The following is a 13,154-nucleotide window of genomic DNA, read 5'->3' as shown; positions in this document are numbered from 1 at the left end:
GCCCCCCGCTCACTTGAGGGACGCAGAGTTACAGGAGGGATGCAAAAGCGCCTCTCTCCATCTTCCCGATAACGATTTCCGTGGTTAGGGCGCTTTCGGTCCCACGTGCGTTTCTGTTAATGAGCCCGCCCCCCAAAAAGCAACATAGTGATCGAAGAGGCTCTAAACCATAGGGAGACGGGAGGGGCGGGGGAGGGGCAGATCTGGGGAGAGGAAGAGCGGGGACGGGGGCGGGGAGGGACCGGATGATAAAACGCCGGAGCGCGGCCTGGGCTCCACAAGGCACGCGCCTGGAGACCAGCACGCGGCTCCCGGGACCGTGGAACTCGGCTCTTGGCACGTGCAGCCGCGGATGGGGCGGGTGCTCCTTTTGCTCTGTTTGCCCCAGAGGCGAAGGATCATCTACAGAAGGGTTCGGCTCGTCTTCGTGCTGCTATGGCGGCCCGTTATGATCGGGCGATCACCGTGTTTTCTCCCGACGGCCACTTATTTCAAGTGGAATACGCGCAAGAGGCGGTGAAGAAGGGTTCGACGGCGGTGAGCCTACTCCTCCTTGCCCATCGCAGCTTTGGGGCTCCCGTAGATGCCTCCCCTCCCGCGGCACCCCCGCGTCCCCGCGGGACCCCCGCGACGCCCCCTACCGACTTCCCCAGAGCGCCCCGGGCCCGCCGGCCGGCCGAGAGCAGCCCGGGCCCGCGCGGCTCTGCGAGGTGCGACGGCGGCCGCCCAGCGCGCCCCGCTCCTCGCCCGACTTGGCGTCTCGGAGCAGCCGGGGGGCGGCCCGCTGAGGGCGGCGGCGGCCGAGTAGTCCTCTTTCCCTCTGTGAGAAGGTCGGTTGGCCGCCCGCCCCGCCCCCCCCCCCCTGCCCGCTCCCCCCCCCCTGCCCGCTCCGGGGGCTAGGCCTCTGTCCAAAGTGCCCGGGAAAGGTGCGAAGGGCGGCGGCTCCGAGGCGGGAAACGGGGCAAAGGAAAGGGAGGGGTGGGCTCACAGGGAAGGGCGGTCTGCGTTCGGGGGTAAGGGGAACCTGTGGGGGGTCTCTTAGTAAAGCCAGCAAACGGTCGCTGTATTTTTATATAAATAAATATATTTTATGAATAAATATAAATATATTTTATATATTTATTATATATATATATTTTTTATATTTTTTTATATTTTTAAATTTATATTATATAATTATTATATTATATTATATTATAATATCATATTATATATAATATATATTATATTATAATATTATATGATATTATTTTATTTTATAATTTATATATTTTTTAAATATATTTTATATATTTATATATATATATGTTTTTAGAAAACTAAAGTTAGTGTGTAGATATATAGACATACACATACATATACGCATGTGTGTATGTAACACCTCGTTTGATTCCCCATAATAATCAATCCTGACATATGTAACCTTGCCAGAGTGAATTTGGGCAAGTTTCTTTAACTTTACTGGGTCTCCAATAAAAATTAAAGTGGGCAAATAATCATAATGATATGAGTACTAATATAAAATGTGCGTATCACCTACACAAAGATACATATGTGTATATATATATATGTGTGTACATTCGTGTATGTGTATGTACTTTTGTTTGTTTATTGTCTCTAAACCGCAACCCTGGGAAATAGGTAACCTTGCCAGAGAATTGGGGCAGATGTCTTAAAAAGTTTCCTGGGTGTCTCCGTAATTAAAACTAGCAAATAATAACAATCCTATAGTTGTATATATAATTTTCTATAATAGGGAATTAAAGTGTATATATGTTATGTGTGTGTGGGTGTCTATACGCATATATGAAGTGTGGGTGTATATGTGTATGTATAAAGATCTTGGGGGATAGGTGACTTTGGGAAAAATCTCTTTAAAGATTTCCTAGATATCTCGATAATTAAAGTTGGCAAATAATTCTATAGTTTTATGTACAGTAAAATAGAGAATTAAAGTGTATGTGTATTATACATATTATATGTATTGTATGTATATATATATATATATATATGTATAAATATATATAAAGTATATGTGGGGGTGAGTGTATATATACACATATACATATACATACACATGTTTTTTTTGTTACCCCCTTAGATAGGTGACTTTAGGCATATCTCTTAAAATACTTCCTGGGTGTCTCAGTAATTACAACCAGCAAATAATAACAATCCTGTAATTGTATATATAATGTAATTTTATATAATAGAGAATCAAAGTGTATATATGTTATTGTATGTGGGTGTCTATATACGCATATATGAAGTGTGAGTGTATATGTGTATGTATGTGGGTGTGAGTGTATGTATAAAGATCTTGGGGGATAAGTGACTTTGGGAAAATCTCTTTAAAAATTTCCTAGATATCTCGATAATTAAAGTTGGCAAATAATTCTATGATTGTATATACAGTAAAATAGAGAATTAAAGTGTACGTGTATTATACGTATTATATGTATATATATAAAGTATATGTGGGGGGGGGAGTGTATATATACACATACACATATACATACACATGTTTTTTGGTTACCCACAATCATCCTGGTACATAGGTGACTTTAGGCAAATCTCTTAAAATGTTTCCTGGGTGTCTCAATAATTAAAGCTAGCAAATAATAACAATTCTATAATTGTACATACAATGTAATTCTATATAAGAATTAAAGTGCGTATATGTTATATGTATATGTGTGAGTATATATGTGTATATAATAAAGTATGTATATATGTGTGTGTGGGTATGTGTATGTACACACACACACACACACATGCAATTTGGTTCCCCAAAAAGACCCTAGGAGATAGAAGATTTTGGGCAAATCTCTTAAAGAATTTCCTGGGTATCTCAATAATTAAAGCTAGAAAATAATAATCTTATATTTGTATATACAATATGATTTTATATAAGAGAATTAAAGTATGTATGCATGTGGGGGGATATATATACATATGTATATGTGTGTATATAGATGTGTATATATAAAGTAAGTATATGTATGTGGGTGTGAGTGTTTGTTCGCATGCAATTTGATTTCCCACAAAGATCCTAGGATATAGATAACTGAGCAAATAAATCTCTTAAGTTTCCTGGTGTCTCAATAATTATTAAGCTAGTAAATAATGATCGTATAATTGCATGTACAATATAATTTTATATAGTAATTAAATTGTGTATATATGTTATATGCATATGTACATATATATGTATATGGGTAAAGTAGTGTATATATAAATATAAGATATATGTACGTACATGTCACATATCTGTATATGTATATAGATAAATATGCCTTATATTTATATGTGTGTGAGAGAATATATATGCAGTTTGATTCCCCACAAAAATCCTGAGAGATAGGTGACCTTAGCAAGGTGACTGGGCAAATCTCTTGAAAATTTTCTGGGTTCTCAATAATTAAAGCTAGTTAATAATAACAATTGTATGATTGTATATATAATATGGTTTTATATGCTAGAGAATTAAAGTGTGTATGTTATATGTACATGTGTATATGTTATATGTATGTATGTGGGTGGAATTGACGGATATGTAAATTAATATAAATAGGTGTGAGCACATATGTGTGTATAACATATATATGTGTATATAACATACATACATATACACATGCAATTTGATTCCCCACAAAGATCCTGGGAGATTGTGATCTTGTCTTTCCTGGTTTGATCTTAATAAAAGCTAACAAATAATCATAATTACATGAAATAACACATTCAATATAATTATGTAATAGAGAATTAAAGCTAATCACACAACTCTCTAGCTGGATTTGGCATCAGGAAAACTCAAGGTTTTTATATAAAAACTCATTTGATCTTCATAACGTCATTGGAAGTGAAGTGCAGGTGCTTTAAGGTTACACCACTAGAAAGTAGGCTGTGCACTAGGGTCTTTCCCATGTTTCCAGTAGTCTCAGCCACAGCGCCACCTCATTTTGGTTAAACTAGATCACCTCCAAAATTCGAACCACTCTGAAACTGTGAAGTTTAAAGGAAAGACTCCCAACACCCCTACCCCAGTGTTATAGACCAAGGTGCTGGAGTCCTGCTGGGGAAGATCTCAATTTTGGAATCAGTAAGTTCAAGTCTCAACTCTTCCCTTTAGACCCTGAGAGAGCAAATGGCTGCCTAGGCAGCAGAAGTTTAAAAGCGAGAATAATCACTACAATCGTTTAAATACGTTTTTTTTCTATTTTCAACCTTGTGAGGTCGGTGCAATTGCCATTCTCGTTTTTCAGATGAAAGTATTGAAGCTTGCCCAGGGTTAAAATAGTTAAGTGGTTAGGTTTAAACTTGATTCTTACTCCCCAGTGCAAAGGTCTATCTACTTGTGCCATTTAACTGACCAGAAAGGGGGGGGAGAACTCTCCAGTTACATGCTTGTGGACACAACCAAAAACTTTAAGAAAACTACTTGTTTGATCATAGTTTGGCCTCTTACAGGGATTCCAACCCTGCACTCCTGGTGCACTTCCCTCTCCATTTGGCTGAGGTGTTGCTGCACTTTTGTATATGAGCAAGGGCTTGGGGGCCATTCGGTGAGCTGCTCATAGGTTTTATTGTAATCCAAAAAATGGGGAGGGTGAGACTGGTTCCCCAATGTGATCACTGTGGGTTCTTGGAAGGAAGCAGTTCACTACAATGTCCTGAGTAAACTTTAGTCATCTAAGCTATAAAATGGAGAAGAATGATAACTTGCTTTAAGTATTTAGCAGGGTAACTGTGAGAATCACAAGGATGTAAAATGTGAGGCACTATATGACTTATATGTATAGGTATCTGAACTCTTCTCCTAATGGTCCATAGAATGATTTGTCTGAAGTCAGAAAGTTCTGCGTTTAAATATTTCCTTTTATTTGCTAGATAAATAACACTAGGCTGATGGCTTAACCTGTATCTATCTTATATACAAATCACCAGTTTGCAATCTGTTGATGGAGGGATTTTCCACACTGGGATTCACCCAGGCTGATAAGTTTTAAAAAACTTCCACCTCATATTCATGTATTTGTGTACATAAACAAAATGTCATTAGTGACCAAAAAAATGAACATATCAAATATTTTATACTTTTACTTCATAGTCTAGTTACAAGATACTATTAAAAAAAAAATTGAGGTCTAATGTGTCTCTGTATGATATAAAAGCACTTACATTTGTGTAGCATTTTCATAGTTACCAGGCAGTGTATAAATCATGTTCACTTTACTGATGGGAAAATTGAATCTTAAATAGGTTAACAACAACTCTTCCCCAAGATGTCAGAGAAGTTAAATGGCAGGGCTAGGAGTTTCATTCACTTTTTAGGAAAAACATGACTGACTCAGATAATATACTTCAGGTTACAATGCCTAAATGTCATATAAAAAGTAGTGTAAGGCAGATTGAGATACTTGAACTTACAAGATGGATTGTTATTAATGGAATAATATAATTAATAATGAAAAATAATACTTAATAGAATAAATTAATATAAATTAAGAATAACATCAATTAAGAGGCTTTCACAATTTGTTTTCTCCGTGCCTTGTTTGTTAATTTAAAAAGAATTAGAATCTTGCTTTAAAAAAGATAACTGATTTTGTTTTAAAGATTTATTTGAAATTTTTTTTGTTCAAATTCTGGAAATTCATTTTCTGCCAAATATATAATAATGACTGTCAAGCACACAACCAATAACATAACATAAAGAGATTTAATTGGGGTCTCAATCATTGCTGACCATTTTTGTGACAGTAAGGAATACAACCCAAAGAATCTGTTGACCTAAGTAACAGGTCAAGAGAAAGGAAAGGATTGTAGTCTGGTGTCAGACACTTAGCTTTGTAACTCTGAGCAAGTCATTTAACCCTGTTTACCTCAGATTCCTAATTTGTAAAATGAGCTGAAGAACAAGGCAAATCATTCCAGGATCTTTGCTGAGAAACTTAAAAATTGGGTTAGAAGTCACATAAAGCTGAAGCAAATGAACAGCAACCACATAAAGCTTTGAGTCCCCTGGCATCACTTACTTGACACTTCAAAAAATTAGCATAAATAATACTTGGCATAATGAGGAAATTTCTGGAAACAGCAAAGCACTATGTAAATTTAAACCACTGTTCTTTGGTTTAGATGGTAAGCTTCCACAGGACAAGAACTATACCATGTTTCATGCTTTTGCGCTGCTGCTTGTCTGTGTGGCCATGGGGCAAATCACTTTCCCTGGGTCTCAATTTCTTCATTTGTAAAATTTGTAATTGGGCCAATTGACTTTTATATCATCTTCTCATTCCTCTTCTCTTTATGTTTAATGCATAATTCTGAGAACAGAGTTGCTCAACATTTGATGTATTTGCAATATTGCTGCTGCCAAGGTATAACTACATTAAATTTACTAAAATTAAAAGTATACCATTGCATGTAAGCTAAGCTGCATTTTCCCAATCTTTTTGCTCTATGCTTTTATAAGCCTAGGAACAAAAAAAAAGCAGGTTTTTTTTTTCTTCCCTTGAGTACCTGTGCTTTCTGGAATTCCAGAACTCCTCCCTTCTCTTTTCCTCCCCTTCTCTCTTCTCTCTTTCTTTTTCCCCCTTCTTTCTAGAGATGAGATGTATATGTATATATCTCCTCTTCTCTCTTTCCCCCTTCTTTCTAGAGATGAGATGTATATGTATATATCTCCTCTTCTCTCTTTCTTTTTCCCCCTTCTTTCTAGAGATGAGATGTATATGTATATATGTGTGCACATATGTCCATATTATATATATTATATGTATATTTTATATGCATCTCTAAAATTTCAAAAGTCTGTGGGCCAGCTAATTGTTATTCATTCACTTTTTTTCCCTTTTTCAACCTGGGTAAATCATGGTAAAAGAAATTAATTAATTCACTTTCACTAAGTATTTCATATGCAAAGTGTTGAGGAAATAACACTGAGAATGAAAGATGAGATTGTTTTTCAAGTCATCCTACAATATTTTTAAATTAAATAATACCCTAAAGTTTTGCCCCTGTTTTATGAGTAATTTGATTTTTTTTGTAATGATAAGTTTAAGAAAAGCCTCCTGTGCCTTAAACCAAAAGGGGGCTATTTTGATAGAAATGTCTCCTAACCTCCCATTCCCACCCCCCAGTATGGTATGTAGCATCTGGCTAGAAAATACCATCCAGGTTTCAGAACTGAAAATGAAAGGAGTAATGGGAGAAGACTGAGGTGTAATAAGAAACCACTTTGGCTCATTTAAAATGTTTTAGAAATGCCATAGAACTGACTGATGGCTCCTTTGTAATGAGCTGTAAAAGGGTAAAGATATAAAAATACCTATATTGGGTATTTTTAAAGATACATTACATGCATGAGACAGTTTTATTTCAGTAGATTCTGAAATTACAATTTATATCTTTGTATGGAGTTATTCATTGTGTTTCCTTGAGGGTACAATGACCTTTTTTACATAGTGTAAAGTTTATAATGATACTTGTTTATTAATAAAATAGCAGAATAGTAGTATAGGAGTGCAATATGCATAAACACAGAAAAATAGTGAGGAACATTCAACATTGACCCCAGGGTGTGGATGAGATAACTTGAGTGATGGATAGTCCCATCAGTGTGGGTACAATACCTATCCATCTTTGCAGATTGAGGCCTCTTTTTGCATGATATAGATGCTATGTTTTTGGGTAAAAGATGTTCCCTTAATTGCCTATGAAAAAGAGAATATAAGGTAAATATTTTGGGTTTTGCTTCCTACTAGTAGTAGTTGACTAACAGCATAGCATGCGTTGAGACAAGAGATATTTTTGTTCAGTTTCTTCTTCCTAATACAGAAATCATAATCATTTACATAGAGATCTGCTTAAAAGCTGTATCACCTAAGCAAATCACTTAGCCCTTGTCTGCCTCAGTTTCCTCATATGTTAAATAAGCTGAAGGAAATGGCAAACTACAGTATCTTTGTCAAGAAAATCCCTAATGATAATCACTTAGTGAACACAGCTGAAAATGACTAAATAACTGGTAGAGATGTTAAGTTTTAACCAGTTGGCACTGGTTAAAGAGAACTAGTAGAGATATTAGGTTACTTTCTTTTCAGAAAAAAATGAGTCCCTCAGCATTTTTCATCAGATTTTCAAATTTTTTCACCAGATGTTAGATATAGAACTGAAAGGAAACTTGTTTTTACAGTAGGGCAAGGCCCTACTGTGGGCCAAGTTACTTGAAAGATTGTGTTAGCAGTAGGATTTGAACACACATGCAGAGTGGATAAGGTGTTGGATTTTTGAAGTCTGGTAGCCTGGATTCAGACTCTATCCTCAACACTTACCAGTGCTTCTGGGCAAATTATCTTTCTTGGTCTATATTTCCTCATTTGTAAAATGAGGGTAGTGAGTAGATGACTTCCCAAATGTCTTCTAACTTTAAACCTGTTTTTACATGGCTTATAATGGCCATAGAGATGCTACTTCTGAGTACTTGTTTTGGTACCTTTCTTCAGCAGTCTTTTCACCTTTGAGTTTTATTCTGTCTTTATTAACAAATTCTGCTTACTGTTTGCCTTTAACTCCCAAGTTTTCCTTTCTAATCAAGAAATTATCATCACTCAGCTTTCAGTCTTTGTCTACCCAAAATCCTGCCTTCATATTTGGAGACTTCAATATGCATGTTGATGTGGGAACATAGCCTTGGACCATTTATCTATTGGGAAATAGATCTTCCTCTTACATGGATGATCCTAAAAATCATCAGTAGGTTAAAACTTTAAAATATAGAGCAAAAATCATTTGTAGCTTAAAACTGCATTGAGATTTTTGGGAACATTATGTATATTTAAATAAAAATTCTATAAATTTTCTATTTAAAAAATTCCCTATAAAACTTGAATATAAGAAGATTTTTATGAGGAAAAAAACTTCCTATAAAGATTTCTCCCAGTTAATTCCTATTTTCCTTTAACTTCATTGATTTTGTTTGTATAATAGCTAAATTTCATATAATCAAAAATATCCATTTTTTCCTGCTAGAATTCTCAAAAATTCTGTTATCTAGAGTTGCTTGCAAAAGGCATTTATTTCTTTGCTAATTAAATTAGTTTATAATGTAATTTTTACATTTAGGTGGCTATATTCATTTGGAGTTTATTTTGGTGGGTAATGTGACATTGGTCTTAAACCTAAAAGCTACCAGCATGCTTTCCATTTTCCCCCAAGTGATTTTTGTTAAATTAATGAGTTTTTAGTCCAGTAATTGGAAGCCTTTGAATTTATTGAACATTGAATGCATATGCTTTTGTTTTATATCTGATCTCTTCCACAGATCAAATTTTGTATTTTTTAACCAGTAATAATTTTGATGATTAACTGCCTTTGGAGAACAATTTGCGATATGGTATTAGCTAAGCCCCCTTCTTTTTCACCTTTTAAAAAAATTTCCCTTGAGTTTTGTAACCTTTTTTCCTCCAGATTATTTTTTTAAAATTATTTTTCAAGTTCTATAAAATAGTTCTCTTGTTTGGCATAGAATTGAGTATGCAAGCTAAATTAGGTAGTATTATTATATTGGTACATCCCAACACATGAAAAATTAATAATCCCTTAACTATTTTTATCTGTCTTTATTTCTGTAAAAAAAAAAAAATGTAGAAATATTCATCCAATTCCTGTATATGTTTTAGAAGTGTCTTGACAAATGTTTACACTTTCTATGGTTTTGAATAGAATTTCCTCCCTCTTGCTGGTCTTATTGGTAATAAAAAATAAAGACTGATGTGTGGATTTATATCATGTCCTATTATAGGATTTAAAAGTTAATAATTCAGTTATTTTTTTTAGTTGACACCAGGGTACTCTTAAGTGAACCACTTTCATTGACAAAAAGCTTAGTTTTGTTTCCTCTTTTCTTATTTCTTCAGCTTTTTTTCTTGTCGGTACAAGAAACATTTTTGTTTACATCAAAATCATGGTGTGATAATATAATTGACACCATGGCCTCAAAACTTTCTTATATGTAATATATATTATATTTTATTTATATGTAATGTATATAATTATATGTAATATGTAATTATATGTAATACTCTTAGTTTTAAAAGGTTCATTTATTTCAGCACTTAGCCCAATCCCTGATGCACAAAGTAAGTACTTAATAAAGGTTTATTGGATTGGAATAGATTATTGGATTCTTTTTTTTTTTTTAATAGAGAGGAATATATTTTGCCAAGGTTTTTTCAGCATCTATTGATGTAATCATGTAATGACATGATTCCTCTAGAAAATTTGTCTCTCAAACACTTGATCACTGAAAAAAAAAAGTAGAAAAGTAACAAATCAAAAACACAAAATGAAACACAAAAAATAATCTAAAAAACATCAAAGGAAAAACTTAAAATGGGCAAAAAAAAAAAAATATCACTGCCATAAGTAGGAAATTCTTTTTAAAAAAATTCTAATTGTTAGATGATTAGATTTTTAAAAGAGAAAAACCAAATTACCACTATCAAAAATTGACAAAGAAGTCACAACAAATAAAGAAACTTTTCCCAACTGTGTGCTAACAAACTTGAAATGTTTACATTTTAAAATGTGCAGATTAACAGTATTCTAGAGAATGTAAATAACTCTTGTCTAAGAAAAAATAAAATTGATCCAGCTGGAAATGAACTCCTTTGCACCAAAAATAACTGGGGACCAGATGGATTTATTTACATATTAAATCTTTCAAATATTCAAAAAAAATTTAATTCTTATATTATGTGAATTGTTTGCCAAAACAGGAAAAAAAAATTCTAATAAATTCACTTCATGATACAAATATGGTGTTTTGGTGCCTAAACAAAGGAAAGAAAATGAGGGAGGAAAACTTATGGGCCAGACCTCTTCAGAGATTAGTCCATGGGATCTTTATAATACCTAACACCCTTTCAGGATGTCTGCAAGGTCAAAACTATTCATAATAATACTGTAATACTGGTTCCTTTTCCATGTACATAACTGTATAAATTTATCATACTTCTGTATAGATTTCTCATATTTCAACCAAAACAACATACTGAAAAATTTGAATTCAGTCTGTGAAAATTGTTATTTTCTATTAAGCCAGACATTAAATAGATATGCATATATATATACATGTATAAAGATGCCAGTCTAATCACTTTTTTTTTAGTTTGTATGGAATACATTTTTCTATTAAAAAGATATTATTTACATTACCATAAATAGGTTAGTATTATTTTCAAATGAATTAATAAATATTAGTTTTAATTTCAAAATATTTATAAACATATTAGGGAACTGCTGCTATATTCCTAATGAGTGATGATTCAAAAAACTTGATTTAAGTTTTGTTTGTTTAAATTAGCAAACATTTGTTTTCTTTTCCTCCTACCTTCCTATTGGAAGGTGGGAATCCTTGAAACAAGTATGTGAAGTCAAACAAGACAAAATCTATGTCCAAAACTGTATTTTATTCTTAATATTAAATTTATCATCTCTGTGAAATCAGAAGATGAATGAGCAAAATAAATATGCGGAAAGCAGTTTCAGTACTCTTTGGACTCCCTTGTCTTATCTAATGATGCAGCAAGAAAAGGTGATACTGATCCAACACTTAATTTTAAAATTAATATCACAAACAGTTCTAGCATTACATATGCAAATACACACAAAAAGAGGATTGTATATGAAATCATGGAACTCCATTTCATAGCACTTGCTCTTTTAAAAAGGTATATAATGAATTCTATATACTTCTTCCAAAACTGTACCTTCTTTAAGATTGGGAAGTTTATTTTGTTTATTATTATTTTCTCTTTAATCTCTCCCTATCCTTGTTTGTATTCCCCCTCCAGCCCCGTTTATTTTTATGTATTTTTATACCAAATTACATGTTTTCCACCTTTCATACATTTCAAATCAGAGTGAGGTTCACTTAATACTCCTACCTCCAGGTTTGATTTTCTTTTCCTCGCGTATCTTAATCATGGGGAAACATCAATTTTCACTCCCTTCATTTCCTTTTTTCTATATGAGTATATAACTTCAGTTATATCAGAAGTTGTATCAGAACTCAAACGATTCACCCAGAGGTCCCTTTGAAGAAAAAGTTCTAAAAGGAGATTTATTTCTTCCCCTCCTATGGAATGTTAGCACTACCTCATCATAGAGCCAATTTCAGTTGCTCAAATAATCCCTTTGTAGGTTTTCCTTCATTTTTGTGTTTGTATTTTAGAAAGATATACAAGCACTGGTCTGGTCTTTTTTCATGAAGAATTATTCAAACTCTCCTGTCTTTTCTTAAAGGTTCATTTCATTCCCCATAGAGTTATACTGTTTGAGAGAGAGTTTCTGGGTGATTAATCATTTCATTAATCATGGCTAGAGAATAATTAGTAAAACGGTGGATACAAACCCTCTCTTGTGAACCAGATGATAAGTAACAGGCTTCTCAATGTTTATATGCTTTGGAAGAGTGGGTGCTTCCAACAGGTGGTAATTAATCCTGATTGGTTAACAATGAATGAAATAGTATTATAATGAGAGCTGGACTGTTTCTCCAGAGGTCCGTTAGGTAGGGACTAATCACTCAGTTATGAACCAAGATATTTCTCTCTTCCCAGACCACTTCAGTCTAGGACAGTCTAGACAAAAGAGAGAATGCGCTTCCACTCAGAGCTAACTAAAACACAATAAGTCAGAATTCACCTGAAGTAGAATTTCTTTATCTTTACCTTTTACCTTTAGATCACATCTAAGCTTCCCCAGTTGGGTAAGTTTCAGCCTAGATTTCAACTCATAATCAGCCCAGTACTTTAAAGGCTGGCTGAATAACCTATAGGGACTGATTTTTGAATGAGGAAATACCAAAGGGAAAAATCTTAGTCCTAATTAAATAATTGGATATTAAGATAAGAGAAATGTTCATTTTTCTCAAAGCCTTTTTTTTTCTTTTCAAATGTATTATTACAAAATGTTTATAATAGAAGTTGCCAGGTGTTGTGTGATCCTGACTGTGGTTTTTTGGTATATTTAATCTTTTTTTCTGCCTGCTGAATACCTGATTGTTTTTTTTTTTTTTTTTTCCTTGACATGGAAGCTTTAGATTCCACAGACTTCTTCTTGTTTGGTAAATTCTTTCTTTACTT

At 34.2% G+C, this 13,154-nt stretch overlaps 1 protein-coding gene across 2 annotated transcripts in view; it reads left to right on the top strand.

The window, feature by feature from the left end:
- The first annotated feature begins 257 nt into the window (after positions 1-257).
- PSMA8 (proteasome 20S subunit alpha 8) overlaps positions 258-13,154 on the top strand; it is a 38,181-nt gene continuing 25,284 nt past the window's right edge. Inside the window, exon 1 of one of the 2 annotated variants that reach the window (XM_003759989.4) lies at positions 258-537. In XM_003759989.4, the coding sequence (XP_003760037.1) occupies positions 436-537 (102 nt within the window). In that variant the 5' untranslated portion in view covers positions 258-435. The remainder of the gene's footprint in view (positions 538-13,154) is intronic. The other variant, XM_023496184.2, reaches the window with a different exon arrangement.

Source organism: Sarcophilus harrisii, chromosome 1 (genome assembly GCF_902635505.1).
Source record: "Sarcophilus harrisii chromosome 1, mSarHar1.11, whole genome shotgun sequence".
Lineage (NCBI taxonomy): Eukaryota > Metazoa > Chordata > Mammalia > Dasyuromorphia > Dasyuridae > Sarcophilus > Sarcophilus harrisii.
The sequence above is the reverse complement of the archived record's forward strand: the minus strand, read 5'-3'. Positions and strand labels throughout refer to the sequence as shown.